Genomic DNA, 21,163 nt, shown 5'->3' on the forward strand with positions numbered 1-21,163 from the left:
TGTGCATGCCAAACTTCATTTTAACAACTATTTCTTAACTATTACTGTTAAGTATTACATGCTGAAGGAAACTGTTATATAAACCTAAATCTATGTTACTAGCTGTCATGGTTTAAGCTATAGATTTCTTAATTTTGGGCAGTCTTGGCAGCATTTTATTGTCAAAAAAATACTAGAAAAAATTCTTGTCTATTTCTAGTCAGTGCTATGGAAAAATATTTAGGACTTTTATGAGGCAAATTCCATCTTTAGCATCTGATTGTGGACTCCTATGCTTTACTTCCTTCACTGGAATGGAAAGAATGAGACACATTGCAGTTACTCAAATTATCAGATTGGTTGGTGTAAGAATTTAGTGCAGTTCCTCTGTACAAGCAAGAGCATTTTCATAAACATTCTAGAACCTAAATTATGTAGGTGACATCAGTAAGGAGTTTTACTGGAGGATAGAATGTCACAACAGCAAATGCAAAGCATATCACTTTATAGTGGGAAAAGAATTGCAAAAAGGCACTGTAGTTTCACTCATCATACTGCACACATGGTTGTAAGCTTCAAGATCCTCTTTCATCTGGCGTCTTTTGTAATTACGCTTTTAATATAACTCTAGGGGTTTTTTTTAAACAAGTTGTACTTAATATATACCTATAGCTTATAAGTAAGTGTTCTGATAAGTCTGTCTTGCTGAAAATATGATGGTTTTCACTCAAATTTAATGAGGAAATTTATTTTGTAAAGAAAACTAGTAGAAAGAATTGACTTTACAGTTACTGTGGGTAATGTCCAAATAATAACAAAACAAGCAATACGTAAAAAATTCTATCACAACTGGCTGGTTTGTATCTATTAAATGAAGTTTCTAACTGCAGTGGAAGGAAGGATAAAGTAGCAGCTGTATTATTATACACTGTTTTTGTGTTCCAGCAGGTCTTTGTGACATTAATGAAGGTACAACAGTGCCAGAAGACCGCTGCAAATCACCCACTTCAGGTAATCACAACTTTCTCTGATCTTCAGCTTTTTATTTGTCCAGAAGATAGCATACTTAAGTCAACACTTAGTAGTTAAGTAATTATGTAAAACCTGTTGTCATCTCACAAACTGAGCTGTAATGAATCTTCTGGTTTACAACTGTGTTTTTAAAACAAGGCTGATATAAGAGATGCAATAGGAATATGTCATAAAGATAAGTGAACAGAAATATAATATGAAATTTATGCTTCAGGGAACATACTGCACAATGGAATTTTGAAACACTGATAAGACATGCACAAATTCCTGTAAGAGTTCATGTGGTTGTGTTTCAGTGTCCTCAGAAGTAGTAAAGATTATTTCTGTCAAAAGAGATAATTCACTTCAGTTTCCTCATTAGTGGTAAATTACTATTTTTCTTTGGAATCTGAGGTCTTCAGACACTGGTATCCTACTTAACACTCCCCCTATCTTATTTTATTTAGTAGCTACTACTGTACATGAATACTTTAAACGAAAGCTTCAGCAATATGTAATGTTATTTAGTGTTTTGTTTAATACTGGCTAGTTGAAGTTGTAGCCATGTAAATACTTAATAGTACATGTCAATATATAGTATTTGAGATGAGTATTTCATGTAGTAGCTAAATATTTGTAGCTTATCTTCACTATTAATATGAGTAACCTTTTGAAGTAAAATGTAACTTTATCTGTTTCGTTCAAAGCTGTACGCAAGGTTGAGTAGAGGATAAAACTGCAGATTTACTCAAGTACCTAAAATGATATGTGCACTCTTGCAATATAGTGCAAAATGATAATCAGTATAGGAATCTAAAGGTAGATTCCTTTTCTACTGTAGCCAGTGCCTTACCACCCTCACAGTAAAGAATTTCTTCCTTATATCTTAGCTGAACTTCCCCTGTATAAGTTTAAGCCCATTACCCCTTGTATTATTGCTACAGTCCCTGATGAGGAGTCCCTCTCCATCATCCCTGTAGGCCCCTTTCAGATACTAGAAGGCTGCTATGAGGTCTCCACGCAGCCTTCTGTTCTCCAGGCTGAACAAACCTAACTTTTTCAGCCTATCTTCATATGGGAGGTGCTCCACTCCCCTGATCATCCTTGTGGCCCTTCTCTGGACTTGCTCCAACAGCTCTATGTCCTTATGTTGAGGACACCAGAACTGTACACAGTACTCCAAGTGGAGTCTCATAAGAGCAGAACAGAGAGGCAGGATCATCTCCTTTGACCTGCTGGTCACGCTCCTTTTGATGCAGCCCAGGGCATGGTTGGCTTTCTGGGCTGCAAGTGCACACTGCTGGCTCACGTTCAGTTCCCACTGACCAACACTCCCAAATCCTTCTCCGCAGGGCTGCTCAGAATCACTTCTAGTTTCTGATAGACTGCAATAAAATGTGTATAATGAACAGCTAATGTGTTGTAACCCTTAATCTATATCCTTTTTTCCCCTTCTCCGGCATCACTCAAATGTTAGCCCAAACCACTTCCAACTGGTACCACTAAAACTTAAAATACTATTTTATTTGAGTTAGTTTCTTTCATAATTTGGAATTGAAGTAGAGTTATACTCAATTTTCACTAACAGTGCAATGAAAGCAAGCCCAAAGGTGAAAATGAGGGTGTATATGGAAAAATACTAAATTTAACAATTTACCTCTCCTACCTCTCTGTTTACCTTAATGTCTTGGTTACGCACACAATACTGAAGAGAAGTAAACCTAGAGTACCAAAAATAGCAAATGAACAAAAGGTGGAGGAGGATAGCCACTGTTGCATTCCCCTGTAAAACAGAATATTGAGACCTCAAGGTGGGACTATACCTTACCTCCCTCAGGGGGCACCTCTCTGATATGAAAATTGTTCAGTGGTGCTTATGAAGAGAGAAGAGCTGCAATTCCTTCTGTTTGCTTTAAGTTTTGTATCTTTTCTGGGCAAGAGCACAAGACTGTAAAGAAGCTTGAAAATGGCATTCAGTTTTTGGAGAGGTGAGAGGGACATTTTGGAGAAATTGGCTGCATAGCATGTAGTGAGCATGAAATACGGAACAGAGTCCAGATTTAAATTGATATTTTCCAGTCTAAATGTGTTCTAGTTAAGAGGGAAATACACTAGCACAAAAAGTTTGCTTGTTACTTGCTCTAAGATTGCAGGACAGGATTGTCAGTTGAGTACCTTATAGATTTTGATTGTTGTAGTATCATCTATAAAACAGACCAGCCACTTTTTGGGCTGAAGTCTGCATTTGCTGAAGTGAGCTAAATATTCCACCTTTCTGTGCCCATGTGAAGAGAATTGGAAGCTAACTTCCCTGGTACATCCTCCCGTGGGAGGTTATACAGTTGAGAGGATTGTGAAAGGGACAACCTGCCTATGCAAGTTAAGAGAGTATCCTACAGTTTTAATAACACAGAGTTATGAAAATGCAAGAGAGATAGTAAAATTGTATAGAATTGTAAACTGTCATGTTTTTGTCTTCACGAATGCCAAAAAGTTTGCATTCTGTTCTTATGTTACACTTCCACGATATAAAAATCCAATGAGATTTGGAATTTTTTAGTTGAATTATGTTTTAATTTTGTGACAATGTTAAGCCTCAAGCTGTGGCCTATAGAAACAACTGTTTTTTTCAGTATCAAGGATTCAGAAGTGGCAGCACTGGCTCTACATTGTATGCTGAATAGTTGAACAGTGGCCCAACAGAACCTTACTGCATTGGAGAGGGGAAAAAAATAAAAATTAAGAAATGAAAAAACCCTTGTTTGTTACAGCAGTGTTCTGTGAATCATAATTTAGGTTAAACTAGATTCATAGTTAAGGCAGCAATCTAGTTATTTGATATAAACATTTTATTCAATGAGGTAAATTTCTAGCAATACACTTGCTGCACTGTGCAGCGTTGTACCTTGCTTTATAATTTGTTCTAAATATGATAGAATTCCTGTCATACCAAAATAATTTGGACTTTCTAGTATCCAGTACAGCTACAGAGAATACCTGTATCAGTATTTGACTTTTTAATACATCTTTGTATCTTCCTTAAACTCAGAGCTTGTATTAATACATTTGTTTTGTGTCAAAAATATATGTTTGTATATCCATTTCATTCTGTCTTCACTCATAGGTTCTGGCTCACCAAACACTTCTGATGATGATCAAAAAATGAATAATTTTATAGAAAAGGGTACAGTATTTTTCTTTTCTGTAGTCTTTTTTTTTTTTTTTCATCCATTGATACACTTAAATTGATCTTTTTTTTTTTTTTTATTAAAATGTTCTTTACAGTGAAGACCAAAAGCAGAAATTTTTCCAAGATGGTAGCCAATGACATAGGTAGGAATTGGAAAAATCTGCTCTGTTCCTAATCCAGTGCCTTACTCTATGCAACACTAACCCAGCAGCAAAAAAAAGAAAAAAAAACAAAAAAAAAAAACAAAAAAAAAAAACAAAACCCCAAACCCAAAATAAAATTAAAATTTCAAAGCATCGAGTTATTAATTTTTCATTCTTAATGCTAATTGGTAATTCTGTGGGCTGCTTCTGCTCTAAATACATTGGGCACAGGAATTTTTTAAATCAAGGATATTGGTGGTTTAAATTCTCTGATTTTTACAATTGCACTTTCTATTTTCTGGATGGGTGATATTCTAATCTATACTAAGAGTTCAGTCTGTGCAAGTCACAACATCATTCCACTACTTTTGCAAAGGTACACTCTGAGAAGATGTGACTGATTTAGTTTCTGATGCATTACAGTCATAGCCATATGGTTGGATTTCCATATGACTTTAGTCAAGATAAGATGTAGTATCATGTTTTTATTTACTCATATGGATGATGACTTGATCATATATATTAGATACACCCCATTATGGTTCTAGAGCTGTGCCTACGTTAATGCATCCAACAGCGACACAATACCAACTCCAGACTTGTGTCTTAACAATTTGGCAACAAAATGCCCTTGGAATATGTTGTATGCAGGTAGATTGAACCCTTTTATGATTGGAATGAAAATTAACTCTGCTTCTGACACTTGGGTCATTAAATAAATGAAGGTGAGAGGCTTTATGATTTAATTTTGGGAAAGGGACTGTTCTTCCTTAACTGGGATATGGTTATTTTAATTTTATAATCACTGTGTTAATGGGTCATTTTGCTTTCATTTCTTGCATTGGTCTATCACTGTAGGAGGATTTAATTTTATTTCTGTCACGTAAAAAGGTCGAAGCTACTTGAAACAATAAAACTGTTTGCTGAACTACTGTTTATGCCTTTTGCTCACTACTATGTTGAGCCCTCCCTGCAGTGATAACAGAAATGTGAGGGAATATGAGTTCTGAGGAAGTAGAAACCTGAATATAACTTAAGAAAGCAAATGACTGTCACTAATATATTATAGCAATTTATCTGTAATTGAAAAAAAAAAACAACAACTTGAGTATCATTTACATGAGCATGGATTAATATGTTCTCTAAAGGAAATTCAGGCTAACTAGGAACTTATGTTCAGTTCTCTTATGGGGAAAGAAACAATATTTCATCTTGTGCATGTTAGGTAAATGCTTATTGAGGTGATATTTCCTTTTTGTCCCAAAGAAGTCTCTTCTGAATTTAAGGCAGTTTGTCTTGTGCGGGAAACATTGTATGTTTAAGTGTGACTTCATTATTTTTTACACTTTTTTCAGAGTAATGTTTTACACTATTAATAAAACACGCTAATGACAATTCTATAGAGCTGTTGAGATCTGTTTCAGCTTGAAACCTTTAAAAAAAACATTATGAATGTTTTTCCCAGCTAAAAAAGTGAAACATTTATTTGCAAGGAATACATTCTTTGGAGTGTAAGTTAAACACAGAGTTAATTGAGGCAATAATGCATTTGATGTGTAATTCAGAAATTACTCCCAGTCATCCTATGCTGTGATTTATGTAACACAGTTTATTGGAAGTTAAAAAAAACCTTAAATTATTTCATCTGCATTTTGTTAGTTTTGAGTGGTTTGATGCCGTGAACTGTTTTATTTTGGTTTTCTTTCGCGGCAATGGTTTCTACTTTATCCGGCATGTTTATTCTGCATGGCTCTTTCTGAACTTACATTCTAAGTTCTTTCACATGAGTAAAATACCTCTTTTTTGATGTCAATAGTTGCGTGGTTTTGATTGTTTTAAACTGAATTGCCAACTCAATGTGAATGGACAATGAGTTTTGTAAAATGTGTCACTTACTGTCATTAACATCACCATGTTGTATGAACTTAAACTGTTGACCATCAATTGTGTTCACATGGAAGAATTTGATATATATATAGCATGGTTGTAGCTTTTTGCACTGACACATGGTGCGATCAGTTCAAGTTCTTTCTGTTCTTTGTTGGTATGTGAAATATAACCTATTGGATTGTGAAACAAAACAAGAATTATTTATGTTGATAATTTCAGTTGCTATTGATATCAGTCCTGTCTTTTGTCACATGGGATCTTGAGTAAGGGAATACTGCTTACAGAGTGCAAAGTAATGTTATTGCAGTGATAGGGCTGTAAGGCGGCAACATAATGCACATGCGTTTAGAAATACGAAGCCATCAATTTAATCACTATTGAAACTTGTCTCTACTATAGAAACTATGTCTCTACTTGAGTCATCTTAATTTCTGCAGATTTCTATCACTATTGACAGAATCAAAAATTCTTGCTTTGTTAAAGAACCATCCAACACTGCAGCAATAGCATTAAAACAAAATGTAAATGCTTCATGTGCCAATGTTTCAGTTCTGCCTTATATGCTGTTAAGATCAGTTGGTCTCCTGTTTTATTTTTTTGTTGGGTTTTTTTTGCGATTAGATAGCTATGAATCAGGTCAGATGTTATAAGGTATTGTAACATCCATTTCTGGAATAAGCTTTAGTAAAGATGTATGCAAAATGTTGTAGACTCTTAAGAGCTTCATAACTGTTCCAGTAGAGTACATCTGAAATAGCTTTTAGTAAAATTGTTTTTATTTTTTTTCTGAAGTTTGTAAATTTAATAACAATTGCAAACAACATTGGTAGGTAGATCTGAGCAGAGTAGCTTTAATACAAACTTCTGTAATTGCTGCTATTACTATTGACATCAGATTTCTTGCATTTGTTACATTTGAAGTACACACCTAAATTTTTTTTCAAGCAGTGCTAGTCGTGGTTTTAATACTTCGATCTAATTTGGGGTATCTCAGTACATCTCTCCTTATATTCTCATGTAAATTGGTTTTATTATTCTTATATCATATTTAGATTTCAGCATTGATAATCTGTTGTACTTTCACTAGTACAATAGTCAATTCTAATATCTCGATAATTGGTAATGTTAAGTCTTTCACTTCTGTGTAGTTGTCAAATACAGAGTAATTTGGGAACTGCTATGCCTAACAAATTCTAAGGTGCTTAGTTATTTCTCATGAAATGTGAAATTAAATAGGCTTTATGTAAACTGTACTCTTATCTGTCAAAACACCAAAACTCTTGTCTCCTTTATAATCTTTAAAAACTTTTTAAAGATTTTTTTTTTTTTTTTTAAAAGGTTTAAAGCGTTTCCTTAAGGAGTAGGTGAAAAATCACTCTACAGCTTTCAAGCTGATGTGCCATGCGTTGTAGAGCATTGGGTCAGGAAAACCCACTGCCAATATATTTAACTATTACTTTTAAGCCACAACTTCCTATTTATAGTTCAGTTATTTCTCAGCCTTCAAATTTTCTTCATTGAATTGGCTGCGCCTGCAATATAACACACTATGCCAAGGTAACTTCTTGTATTTTAACACCTGCCCCCTCAAGCCTGACCTATGAGAAATTTCCAAGAATCTTGAATGTCGTTTTTGGACAGTTCTCTGATATCATGCCTTTTCCTGATACTTTTTAAATTATATAAATTGGCAACAGAAAGAATATGTGTCTACCTGCATATGACTCTAGGTTTTTTGAGGACTATTAAATGTAGGCCTAAACTCAAGCAAAATAGCCACTGTTGCTTTGATCAGCAGTGTGCCAGGAGGAGTGAAACAGCTTTCAAGTCTCTGCCTCCTTGTCTCACACCATCTGCAGAAAGGGAGTGTTGGCGGTAAATGCTGCAGCAACAGCCGCCACCATGATACATATTGAAGTCTGTCAGCTACTACTTGAGGTCAGCCACACCCAGCAGGAGCAGTCACCATCAACCTTAGCTTGTTGTACATCTGCAGTAAAAATAATGCAAAAAATCATGAGTGCTCTTTGTATATCTCCATCCTATCTTTCATTTCTCTCATTTTCTGTGTTGTATAAGTTGTCTAGCATGTTGCTGTCTTTCATCTGAGGCATAGTTTTTTCCAAAACTATCGTAAACCGTAAGCTAGATATGAATACAACTATAGTTTGGGGTTTTATACTAAGTAAAAATGGCTTAGCTGTTCAAGGTACTCCCATTTTCTTATGGCATCTTTAGTCACTTTATTCTTTAAACACAAGATGGCACTACTGCTATTTAAATTGGTTCTTGTTTCCTATTTACATTTGAACTACTGAAGGGTTTGACATGTTAACGTATGCTTTGAAATGTGGTTGTTTTTTTGTTTTGCATATCACATTAATTCACGATTTCTAGCAATGACATCCTTTTTAACAATTCATGAGTCCTGTCATCCTACTAACAAGGCATAGTTCAGTGTTCGTAGAAAATGATGTCTGACAAATTTGTTTTGCCTTTTCAACATAGTTCACACAGCTGGCCTAGTGAAAGAACAAAAAGCTAAAACTTGTTGTTGATTCTTAGAATCCAACTCACTGGCCTGTACTTGTTGTTATCTCCTATATTACCTGGAATTTTTTTGGCTGTGTTTTTGGTTTGGGTTGGTTTTTGCCTTTTTTCTCCAAGCTGTTAAACTTGTGTGTTTGAATTTTTCTATTTGAGAAGCTAAAAGTGACCCTTCTGGTATTCAACATGACTGAGGAGGTTAATTATTGCTGATATTCACATATGGTGAAGGATGTGAAGAGCTAAAAATAACTCACATTATTTTCTGTGTGCATACTTAAGCTTTTGTTCAATATCTTAGCTTTTGTAGTTTACACCTCTAAGACAGAAAACAAGTCTTATGAGGAATTTCTAATTCACAATTTCAGATGAGGTTTCATGATCTCTTTTCAAGCTGATGTAAGTTCAAGCTGACAGCAAAAAGATGGGCTTCTGGTCACTAGTGCTGTTTTTTCTACCACAGTTTTCTGTTTGTATACTTAAGCTCTGATCTGAAACAAGTTGTTCTTATTGCAAATAATCCTTGGCAGAAACCTTACAAATATGAGTTTTGGCCTGAGATGCCAGTGCCTATGCAAGGTTGAGGATAGAAAACATGTAGTCAAACAGGCCTTTTCAATTTCAGCCTGTGCTAAAGTAAATTAAAGTGACTAGCATTTCAGTCTGAGTGTAAATAATTTTAATTTAATTTAAATAGAATATACTTTGTAACATTGACACATGAAGGAAATAAGATTATTTCTGGAGTCTTACTCTCAAATTTTTATGATGTATGACAGGAATAAAACTGTTCAACTATTCAGATAACTAGGATTTGCAATATTGATAAGCATAATTGATGATGCAATGAAGTATTTAACTTTTTGAAGGAGCGGAAGTAACTTTAAATCACATGCTGTTCTTCAGGATATGTAGAAAATTGAATTATTTCAGTTAGAAGGATAATTAGAATGAGTAGACTCCATTTTTAGCAGAGAGGAACAGCAAGATTCAGGCTGCCTTGTGACTGTTACAAGGTATCCATTACAAGGTACTCCTAGAATTATGAAGCTATTGTCAACATCTACTTTAAGTAGAGAAGTATTATGTTTACAAGATAGTGAAGAGTTAGTTGCTATATCAGAATTCAAGCCTGTGGCTGGAAATAAATTCGATCTACCCCTGGTGTAGTAGTTAATCTACATCAAAATTATTCCTTTTCTGGTAATTGTTGAAAAAAGGATGGAAGATGGCTATATGGCTACTAGTTTACTGGGTACTTTTATTTTAGCAGCATTTGTTAGTATCGTACTGCATTTTAAATTTTCCAAGGAAGGGATGAGTTCAAGTTCTATTTTTTTGCTTCAGCAATATTATCAAAATTATGCTATTTTTGTTTACAGTGTTGCAAGTGTTTGTATGCTGCTGACTTTATAATTATTCTTTGTAACATATTCATTCTTCTAAGGTTGCACGTTGCATCTCAGATTAGTAACTTTTTACACATGTTCATTAATGTTTTAGCATAATTAAAAGTTAATTTTGTCTGTGTTTTCAGTATCTCATGTGTGATAAGGAAGTAGTATAGGAGAAAAGGGGATGGGATGCTAACTTTATGTAAATTTAAGTGCATGTTCTTGCAATAGTCAAGAGTCTGTATTCTGTCTTCACACCTGAAGAGAGAAAATTTGAGGTTGAGCCAAAGCAAAATTCATCCGATCCAACAAGTTCTGCTTGAAGCCTGAGGAAAAATGAAGCTTGGCAAAAGTCACAAAATGCTGTATTTGGGGATTTTGGTATCTTCCAGGTTTTACTTTGCATCCCTCCCTTGTGGAAGTGAGGCCCTGCTTTAGTAGAAATCCTGTTAAGTACTGCTATTAATGTAATAAACAATGATACATTAAATATTGGGGAAGAAGCAAATAAAGGCCAGCAGAATCATGTTTATTCTATTTTAAAAAAAAGATATACTTCACTTTTCAGCAAAGATGTCCAGGAAGCTAAGTTTGCCAACAGAGTTAAAGCCTGATTTAGGTAAGTTTACATAGTTGATTTTATATTTACTAAAACCGTTTTACAGAATGTGGGTACGTTAGTATCCTAAATCATGTATGCTATTGTGACTTTGTTATATTTATCTGAAGTATAGAACCAAAATTTTAATTCCACTCTTTATGGGGGCTCTCAGATACAAAATGTTATTGCTGTCATCATAAGGTAAGCCTCCAGTCCTTGTACGTGGCTTATCGCACTTTCATCATAATTTTGGGGCATCTGTCACTCACTTTATCAGAAATGTTAGGATAGCAAAAGCATGACTAAGCAGATAATGGAGATTGCTGCCTATTTAAAACCATCTGATACATTTTAAATTGAAAAATTAAATATCTAAGAGTAATAGGATATGTTGAGTTCTAATCAATAAATAGATGTGCATAGTTTTACAAATGTTAATTGTCTTGTGACTGCTCTGTCTACATGAAAATAATATAGAGCTGTTTGCATGGATGACCTGTCTGAGAATTTAATTTTTCTTGAAACAGCACAGTAACTTTTTATAAAAGAAGCAGTTCAGTTGTGAAATCTGTAGTACTGAAGGTCATTATACTGCAGAACTAAAACAGCATAAAAATGAGTAGATTTATGATTTTATTTTTAGTACTTTTGACTGTCAGCTTGATGATCAGATCCAGGTCCCCTGCCTTGTTCCCTAAAGTTGATGGGGGACAGCTGTAGACCTACAACAATAGATGCAGCCTGAACGTGAAAGTTGCTTTCTGCCTGCCATAGCTTGTTCCGCCTCATGCAGCAGGATAGCTACCACAACCCCAGCAGAAGATAGACCCCAATCAGACTGGCAGCTGCAGGACTGTGTATCTGACAACTGCTGCTATGAGCAAGGAAGGAGTCCCTGGTGCTGGGATATCCTGAAACTGAATTAGACCACCCTGACTTACAATTTACCATTACAGCTTGCTTCACTCAGAGAAATGTGAAGTTGGAAGGAAATCTCAGAGATCCTTTAATCCATTGCTATGGCAAGGATCCAGATGTCTGATAGTGTAACCTCTCATCCATTCATGAGCCTGCAATAAATGAGTTTTTAGAAAAATCCTAGTAGACAGAAAGTTACAGTGTTTTATAGTTGGACAAAGTTCCTGTTACTTAACCAATCTTCCTTGCTTCCTTATTAACTTTTCCATGTCCTTTCCACAATGAACAGGGATAACAAGTGCCCCCTATCCTTTTTTTTTATTTTTTTTTTTAGCTGTCTTATGCTGTTGGATGCTGTCATCAAATCTATCTTCATTTTTGCAGTTTTTTCTTGCAAAATTCAGTCCTGTCTCAGGTTGTGATGTCTAAATCTGGGATGGCTTCTGTTAATCTTCTCTGGACTTGGAATTTTTCCTCATCTTCCTAAACCTCTTGCTTAGAGGGATTTAACTATGGCATTGTTGGCACAAAAGAGCAGAAATATTCGTATTTTCAATATGTTTTTGTTCTTCCTTACTGTGTTTACTAATGGTTTAGAGATGATTGCAATGTAGGGTGATTTTTTGCAAACTAGAATGCGTTTATATTTAAATATTACCCAATTCATTCTAATTCTACTGTTATTTTACCCCCAGTTCTTTGACAGTAGTTAGTACTTAGAAGTATTCTTTTTTTCCTATTGAAGACTGGAAAAAAGGGAATGCTAAGAGCATTTTCCAGTCCTGAAAGTTTTGGCATTTTCGTCATGATTTAATATTTGCTGTTCTTTCTACTGAAATAATATTTTGGGTTGGTTTTGGTTTTGGGTTTTTTTTTTCTGTTTTGTGGGGTTTGGGTAGGTTTTGGTTGGTTGGGTTTTTTTTTTGTCATCACATGGAATAATACAAAATAGTTTGTACCTTCCAAATTGTAACAGCCTTTGACTGGTTTTACTTGACTTTTTATGTGTGTGGATATCTGCACTTAGATGCCTCATGTTGTTCTGCGTAAAAATTCTTCCAGGTTTTCAGGTCTGTAAAAAAATTTCTTAGGCAGTTATCATTTTCTTTTTTTAATTTATTTTACTTCTGTCTTTTCCTCTGGTGGGAAAGCTTTTGCGTAGTGTTCTTCAAAGATTGTCAGCTTGCTTGGGGGTTTGGGTTTTTGTTTGCTTGTTTGTGTTTTTTGTTGCTGTTGTTGGGGGGGTTTTGTTGTTGTGAGGTTTTTTTTTTTCCACTTATGTGGCCGTATCTCCTGGCTTAAGGAGACAACTGAACTGCCATTCTCCAGAGTTCATTGGGCTTATCATTTTCTCTCTCTTTCTTTCCATAGCTCCTTGAATCTACTCGTCCATGATCTCATTTTTTCACATCGCTTTTCTGTCTTTAGATCTTTAACCTATCCCTTTTCCTCCCTAGATATCTAAGACAAAAATGTAAATATGTGCTTCTGTATTTATCCTCTACTTCTTAAAACAGCAGTTCTCTTGAACGTTCTCTTGTCTGCATTATACCATTGCTTTTCAACGTTGTAATCCAGATGATTAAGGTACCTTACCACTAGGTCCTATCTTTTTGGTTTATTTATCTTTCCATCCTTCTAATGAAATGTTGTGTAATGGATCATCATGCTGTTGTTTCTTCCTCTTCATCTGAAAATAACCTGTTAAAAAAACCCACATAGATTCTTTATTGATATCAGGATAAATAATATGCACTAAAGCAGTTATACAGATGAGTTGTCCCCTCTCCACAATGCACATATTGCCTGGAAAATTAATTTCTATGGATTTTTTTCCTGTTCATTCCAATTCTTCTGGAATACGTACCCATGCTCTTCAAACACTCAAATGGATGCAACTCAATAAATGCACATTGAATTTTATGCCTTTTGCAGTTAACGTATGATTATATTCAGACTGCTTAATCCATGTTAGAGCTGAAAAATCTTTGTTAGTAAATATTCAAGCCTGAAGAAACAAGCATTGAAAGATGTTGTGGTCATACGAAGAATTATAAAAGCAAATTATGTTTTTCATTGTTTTACTCTAGTTTTGTTTTTTCCTTTAATGTGGAAACCTAGGATGTCAACATCTGAGTGATTAGTCTAGTTTCTTTCAGTAATATGTTTTACATTTGACAGCTAAAATTTGGCAGGACAATTTTTTTGTCTGTTTACGAATGAGACAAATCTGAGAAGACAGATTGTGCTGAGTAGATGTCTGTATTTAGTAATTTGAATCTAGTTTGTATGCTTTTCAAATGCATATTAGATGTTCTTTCTTCAAAGTGGAAACAATCTAGTGGAATTAGCACAGTGCTACTTCAAAAAGTATGTGGGTAAACGTTGTTCTTCAGCCCTTAATCCTGCTTTAAAGATGCCAGTCGCATTTTTACCTGCCCAAAGATCCAAAACAGTAACTTAGTTTTTCAAAGTCATGATAAAAATTGCATCAAACTTCTACAGTAAGGGTTGTCTTATGCTAAAATTTTGGAATGACGAGTGAAGGATTATTTCATGAATGCACAGATAAATTCAGACATGCTGTTTTGTTAAGCATCACCTCCCGTTCAGAGAGCATACAGTTAAATGAAGCAACATGTATACTTGTTTGAGCTTTTGTTAATGTTACAATCCATTCTTTGTTACAAGAACCTTATTTGCTAAGCAGTAAGCAGGATGACCTGAAGGTTTTAATGCCATTTCTGTCACTAGGTACAGTATTCAGAATGGAAGTCTTCAGTTTTGCTGCATACCAGTGCCAGGTGGCATTTGGTAGCATTTGATGTTTATCTTTCTAAAAGTTTGAGTATGTGAAAATAACCTGTCTGACCACCTTCATACAGTTTCCTAAAGCGGGACAGTATTATCGTGAGTCATTATTGGTTGCATGTTACCCTGCTGTCTGGATATTGCTGCACTTCTTAAAGTAAAACAGTTACGTCTCCTCAAGATTACTAAACCATGTTCCATGGAAGCCAGTGCTTCTTAATCTGATCAATGAACTAATTGGCAGAGAGGTTTGTAATTCAATTTTTATAAAGGAGTAATTTTTATTTTAGTTTTTATTTTCCGTCCCAAGAAGACGGAAATATACATAACATGACAATTTCCTAATGGCAACCTCTGCAAAAAAAAAAGATTGGGCACTTGATATTCAGGATACAGTGTTAAAAATGGGGCCAAAAAGAAATATGATTAAGGAAGAATACAGGACTGACTATAGAAAGGTAGTCAGTATATACTTCATGCTAAAGAAAAAAACAAAACTAAAAACCCCACAGGGTTCTGAGTTCTCTTAAACCCTGTATTTTGCCATTCTTTTTTTAATTAATACTGGTTTATTTTCAGATGTCAAAGACAACTCTTGCAGTCGATCCCGGAGTTCTAGTGTAACTAGCATTGATAAAGAGTCACGCGAGGCAATTTCAGCTCTTCATTTCTGTGAAACTTTCACAAGAAAGAATGATACATCACCTTCCCCTTGCCTGTGGGTTGGGACCACGCTGGGTACAGTGCTTGTCATTGTACTGAACTTACCCCCAGGAGGAGAGCAAAGACTTCTTCAGCCAGTAATTGTTTCTCCTAGTGGTATGTACAAAGCAAATGGGCTGAAGTATACTTCGATAATGTTTTGTTGCCGTTCCTCATAATTTTATAAGGAAACTGTTTTTCTTAATGATGGATTAATTAAGAATTAATATATACACCATTAATCTAGCTACTGAGGTTAACAATTTAGATTGATTACTTAATTACCAGTGTTTTAAAGTTATGAAGTTGAAAATATGATATTGTATAATATAAAAGACCACTTGAGTGTATACTTGCTGAGAAAAGCATGTTTGCTGACCTTAATATAGTTCCTGGTAATTGTTAAACAGAGATAGGATAAGAGATGAATATTTCAAATGCTTAGTCTATTACTTTTGTAGTCATGAGGTAGGAGACTTTGAGCTTTCCCGCATCATAAAAAGGGAATACAAGTTAAGTGTTATATATTGAACAACTAGCTTTAATTAGTGATTAAATATTCCTTTGGATTGTGGTGAGAGGTGTTCTGTCTTGTTTTTCTGATAGACAGCAACTGATTCAGTTGCAATTATGTATTAATGGTTTGCTGAATATGCTGTTAGGCATAGAGTTAGCTTTCCTGCTACAACTGTCTCATGCAGAACGTGCTGCTGTGTTCCACTTTGCTCTCGGAGATGGATCAGGACATGCAAACGGTAATGCTATATGATTGACACAGTGATTAGGAGTAGTATGGCCTCTAGACTGTATATGTGATTTGTGCTTCTCAAGTATGGTATTGGCAGCAGTATTCAGATTTGCTTAAATAGCAAAGGCAATGCTGCAGATTGGATAGTATGTTTTATCTCTGGGTCTGCAGCATAACCATTATTAGAAGATGTGTATGATTTTTTTTTTTGTGCACTTAGCAAATGTTTGTGTTTTTACTTGCATGTGAACAAGTAAACTAAGAAATTTATTAGCTTAATATTTTGTCTACAGAGACAGTGGTTTAAACCGTAAGGAGAGAAAACTTCTCTTTCATTTTATGCTAGAGAAATGGATTCAAGCAGAAGCTGCAGGGCAAAAAAATCCTGCGTGTTGCTTGTTTCTGAACCTGTCTGTACTGAAGAAAGAAAGAGGGGCTCACCTTTGACTAATGACATTTATATCAACCACGCTGTGTCCTCCTCAGAAATTGAAATGAGTTGCATTTGTGACACTGAACTTGAAAACAAATATGCATTCCAGCTTGGCACTCTTAATGAATGTGTACATTTCTATTGAAGTTAACAGAGGAGTATGGATACTCTTAACCCTTGAAAACTGGTTTAACATTTTCTTGATTGCCTACATGCTCTTGAATGTGCTTCACTGGTCTGAAGGTTTTGGTATGTTGTTTTGCTACAGAGCAAGCCTACATTCTTGTTTCTTTTCATTGTCCTGGCTTCTAAAGGAATATTCTGTAGCTGAAAGATAATTTAGAACTGTTTTAGAAATGTGCTCGATTTCTTTTTTCTAGGAACCATCCTGAGGCTAAAAGGGGCAATCTTGAGAATGGCTTTTCTGGATACAACAGGATCTTTGGTCCCACCAGCACATGAACCCTGGAGAGAACACAATGTTCCTGAAGATAAAGATGAGAAAGACAAATCGAAAAAGCGACGACCTGTCTCAGTGTCCCCCTCTTCCTCTCAGGAAATCAGTGAAAACCAGTATGCAGTGATATGTTCAGAAAAGCAAGCAAAAGTTATCTCACTGCCATCCCAGAACTGTATTTATAAACAAAACATAACAGAGACTTCTTTTGTTCTTCGTGGAGACATAGTATCGTTGAGTAACAGTATCTGCCTTGCATGTTTCTGTGCCAATGGACATATTATGACTTTTAGGTAAGACTAGTTTGATAATAACTTAAATATTAAAAAAAAGTCTTCTGCTAGATAAAACACTTCCTTTTCCATAAGGATGTGATCTAAAAGAAATAAATGTACTTTCACTCAGTTTTGATAAACCTCTAACACTTCAGTCTGCATAATTTTGATTATACATTCCTGTTAGTTATGCCTTTAACACATGAGAGAACTTACAAGTTTAGGAGCTACCCTGATTCAAAAGAGAGATCCAAATGTGTGATACAGGTCCATGAGTTGAAGAAGCTTGTCTCAAAGGTAGATTTGTTCCCTGATGGAAAATATACTGTTTGAGTTAGGCTTTCAGCTGATACCTGACCATAACTCATATTTTTGTGCAGCTGTTTGCATCATGCCCATGCCTCAAGCTTACTGTTTTGTTGTGTAGCTTGTTCCTGTCTTAAATGCCTGAAACTCAAGCTATAGAGGCAAGATGAATTGCTAGCAGTTGTAGTATAGTAGTATAATAGTATATATTGCCAACCGTATCCTGGGCTGCATCAAGAGTGTTCAACAGGTTAAGGGAGGTGATTTTTCCCCCTCTACTCTGCTCTTTTGAGACCTCACCTGAAGCACTGTGTTCAGCTCTGGGGCCCCCAACATAAGGAGAATGTGGACCTATTGGAGTGTGTCCAGAAGGCTACAAACATGCTCAGAGAGCTGGGGCACCTCTGTTACGAAGACAGGCTTATAGAGTTGGGCCAGTTAAGCCTGGAGAAGAGAAGGCTCCAGGGAGACCTTAGAGCAGCCTTCCAGTACCTAAAGGGGGTCTGCTGGAAAGTCAGAGAGGGTCTTCTTACAAGGGCGTGTTGTGACAGAGGGACAAGGAGATAGATTTAGATCAGGTAATAGGAAGAACGTCACTATGAGGGTGGTGAGACATCAGAACAAGTTGCCCAGAGAAGCTGTGGCTGCCCCGTCACTGGAATTGTTCAAGGCCAGGCTGGATGGGGCTTTGAGCAACCTGGTCTAGTGGAGGATATCCGTGCCTATTGCAGGGGGGTTGAAACTAGATAATCTTTAAGGTACGTTGTAGGGAAGTTGAACTTCCAAGGATTAGCTCCATTTCATAAAAATCAGTTGCTGTTGGGAATAGGACTTAAATGTTCTGCTTGTGTAAAGCTGTCAGAGGATTGTATCACACCCAAGATGCCCAATACTTATCTACTGATACACGTTTAGGTGGGACTTAAGATTCTATTACAGATTTGGTTGATACTATGAAAATGCTATCCCGGGTATCATGCTTGTCCTATCTGGTCTATGGGGTTTGTGTTGAAGCTGTAAGGATGTTCTATGTTTCCATCAGTCTCAAGCAAAGCACTCCCCTGTTACTAACTCACTCTTGGGAATATTCTTAGTTTTGACACGTGCATGGCAGAAGTGTTGTTTCTGGGTGACATGCGTATAAGAGAATATTGCTTTTTATTTTCTACTTGTAGAATTTGTGTCCAAAGTCATGTTACCAGTTCTCCTTTCTTTTGTTTGTCATACATGAAGTTTCCTGCTAAGAGGCAATTCACAATCTGTAAAATGCAAGTTTAACATTTAGAAATCTCAGTATCATAAAAAAAAAACCCAAAACCACTTACTGTTGCAATTACAGTCAGCTTTCTTTTTCATTCCTTTCGACTTCACTTTGCCCCTTTACTGCCTTTTTCAGTTTCTAGAATTGATATTAATGGAGATGGTTTCTGCAGCAAAACCTGCTTAATGTAGTGTTGGCACATTTGCACTAATCTTTTGTAAATCATAGAGGGAAGGAATGCCATCCAGAGGGACCTTGACACGCTTGTGAGGTGGGCTGATGCCAACCTGATGAAGTTTAACCATGACAAGTGCAAGGTCCTACACCTGGGTCAGAGCAATCCCAGGCACAGCTACAGGTTGGGCAGAGAAGAGATTCAGAGCAGCCCTGCGGAGAAGGACTTGGGGATGCTGGTCGATGAGAAAATGAACATGAGCCGGCTTCAGTGTGCACTTGCAGCCCAGAAAGCCAACCGTATCCTGGGCTGCATCAAAAGGAGTGTGACCAGCAGGTCGAAGGAGGTGATCCTGCCCCTCTACTCTGCTCTCGTGAGACCTCACTTGGAGTATTGTGTGCAGTTCTGGTGTCCTCAACATAAAAAGGACATGGAACTGTTGGAACAAGTCCAGAGGAGGGCCATGAGGATGATCAGGGGAGTGGAGCACCTCCTGTATGAAGACAGGCTGAGAAAGTTGGGGCTGTTCAGCCTGGAGAAGAGAAGGCTGCATGGAGACTTCATAGCAGCCTTCCAGTATCTGAAGGGGGCTGTAGGGATGCTGGGGATGGACTAGTTATTATGGACTGTAGTGACAGGACAAGGGGTAATGGGTTCAAACTTAAACAGGGGAAGTTTAGATTGATTATAAGGAAGAAATTCTTTACTGTGAGGGTGGTGAGGCACTGGAATGGGTTGCCCAGGGAGGTTGTGAATCCTCCATCCCTGGTGGTGTTCACTGCCAGGTTGGAGAGAGCTTTGGGTGGCATGGTTTAGTGTGAGGCGTCCCTGCCCATGGCAGGGCGGTTGGAACTAGATGATCTTAAGGTCCTTTCCAACCCTAACTATTCTATGTTTTTAAAAAAATTTCACAAGGGCTGTTTTTGAGACAGTGGTTTATTTTGGGTTCTGTTTTTCAAGACATCAGGTATTTAGTCACTTCTTACTTGCATATATTATTACTTTGAGAGACAAAATGTTTGTTAAGCAAGAGCATTGTTAAAGCCTGAGTGTGCTATGTCTGTCCTTCAGTAGCTGGATGCAGTAAGTACTGCGGTTACATATACAGATTCAGAAAATACAAGGTAAGCAAACTTTGCTTTGAGGACTTCCTCTTACACATACAGTCAGACAAGAAAGGTGGACATAATTAATAAGATTTTTTAAGGATACTTAATTCTGTTTTTCTTTGAAAGCACTGCCCTGTGTATTTCCAAGTGTTCTTGAAGAGAGATCTTTTAGAATGGTATTTTTAGTCAAAGATAAATTCTTCACCTGAGAGAAAAGTCAGGATGTTTAATTATAAAATTATGGTAGATATTTATCAAAATACTTTGTTATTAACTATTAAATAATGCTTTAAAATTAATCGAATTTGCACACTCAGGATATCATTTAAGTGATGCTTTTAAACACATCTGTGATGCACTTGTTTAAATTCCACTTTTGAGGTGCTACTTTGGAAAGTCTCATTTATGTTTTGAGATATTTTGTAATCGCATTAAATGATACCCTGTTTGTATGGTACTTAGGGAGATAATGAAGAGAAAAATAATGTATTGTGGTATAAAAATGAGCCATTTGGTCTAATAATAGACAATCCTGCTATATTTAATGGGACTTTTTAATTCTTTTTCTTAAGTTTGCCAAGTTTAAGGCCATTGTTGGATGTATATTACCTGCCACTCACCAATATGCGGATAGCCAGAACATTCTGCTTCACCAATAATGGACAAGCACTCTATCTTGTATCACCAACTGAAATACAGAGGCTCACCTACAGTCAAGAAACATGTGAAAATCTTCAGGTAATGAATTAAAAAAATAGTTTTCTTAGATATACTTTGAGGTTCTTGGTTCTGGATTCATGGTATTTACATTAATTTGTTGTAAAGCTTTGGCTTTTGAGTTTTGGTTTTTTGTTTTTCCCTCAGTGTAGAGTCTGATTGAGGATGAATCACTTCTACTCTTAAATTTACTGTTTCATCCATCCTTTTGTGTTTCAAACAGTTTCTTAAATTTCCTTTTTGATCAAGAGGAAATTTCCTTGCTCAGCATGCTCATTTAACAAAATCTCCCTTGTTCAATTGATGTTGGTGGACATGCAAGCTGACATAACTGGAGAATGCTATCTTGGGGTACTTTAAGAAAGCTATTATATTTCAGAGGTATTAACATTAAAGACTCTGACCATGCTCCAGTTTGGAAGTTGTATAGAATACTGAAACAGCAGAGATGCAGGCTATAAGGTCTCCTGTGGTACCGCACAGGATTATTTGTAGA

General features: G+C 36.1%; 1 protein-coding gene across 4 annotated transcripts in view; it reads left to right on the forward strand.

The window, feature by feature from the left end:
- The window catches only part of STXBP5 (syntaxin binding protein 5), a 112,660-nt gene that overhangs the window by 84,006 nt on the left and 7,491 nt on the right, over positions 1-21,163 (forward strand). Inside the window, exons 19-25 of one of the 4 annotated variants that reach the window (XM_080616821.1) lie at positions 925-990; positions 4,115-4,174; positions 4,276-4,323; positions 10,723-10,773; positions 15,064-15,303; positions 16,748-17,117; positions 20,523-20,688. In XM_080616821.1, coding sequence (XP_080472947.1) covers positions 925-990; positions 4,115-4,174; positions 4,276-4,323; positions 10,723-10,773; positions 15,064-15,303; positions 16,748-17,117; positions 20,523-20,688 — 1,001 coding nt within the window. The remainder of the gene's footprint in view (positions 1-924; positions 991-4,114; positions 4,175-4,275; positions 4,324-10,722; positions 10,774-15,063; positions 15,304-16,747; positions 17,118-20,522; positions 20,689-21,163) is intronic. The other 3 variants (XM_080616822.1, XM_080616823.1, XM_080616824.1) reach the window with 3 other exon arrangements.

The sequence above is a fragment of the Psittacula echo genome (assembly GCF_963264785.1).
Source record: "Psittacula echo genome assembly, chromosome: 4".
NCBI lineage: Eukaryota > Metazoa > Chordata > Aves > Psittaciformes > Psittacidae > Psittacula > Psittacula echo.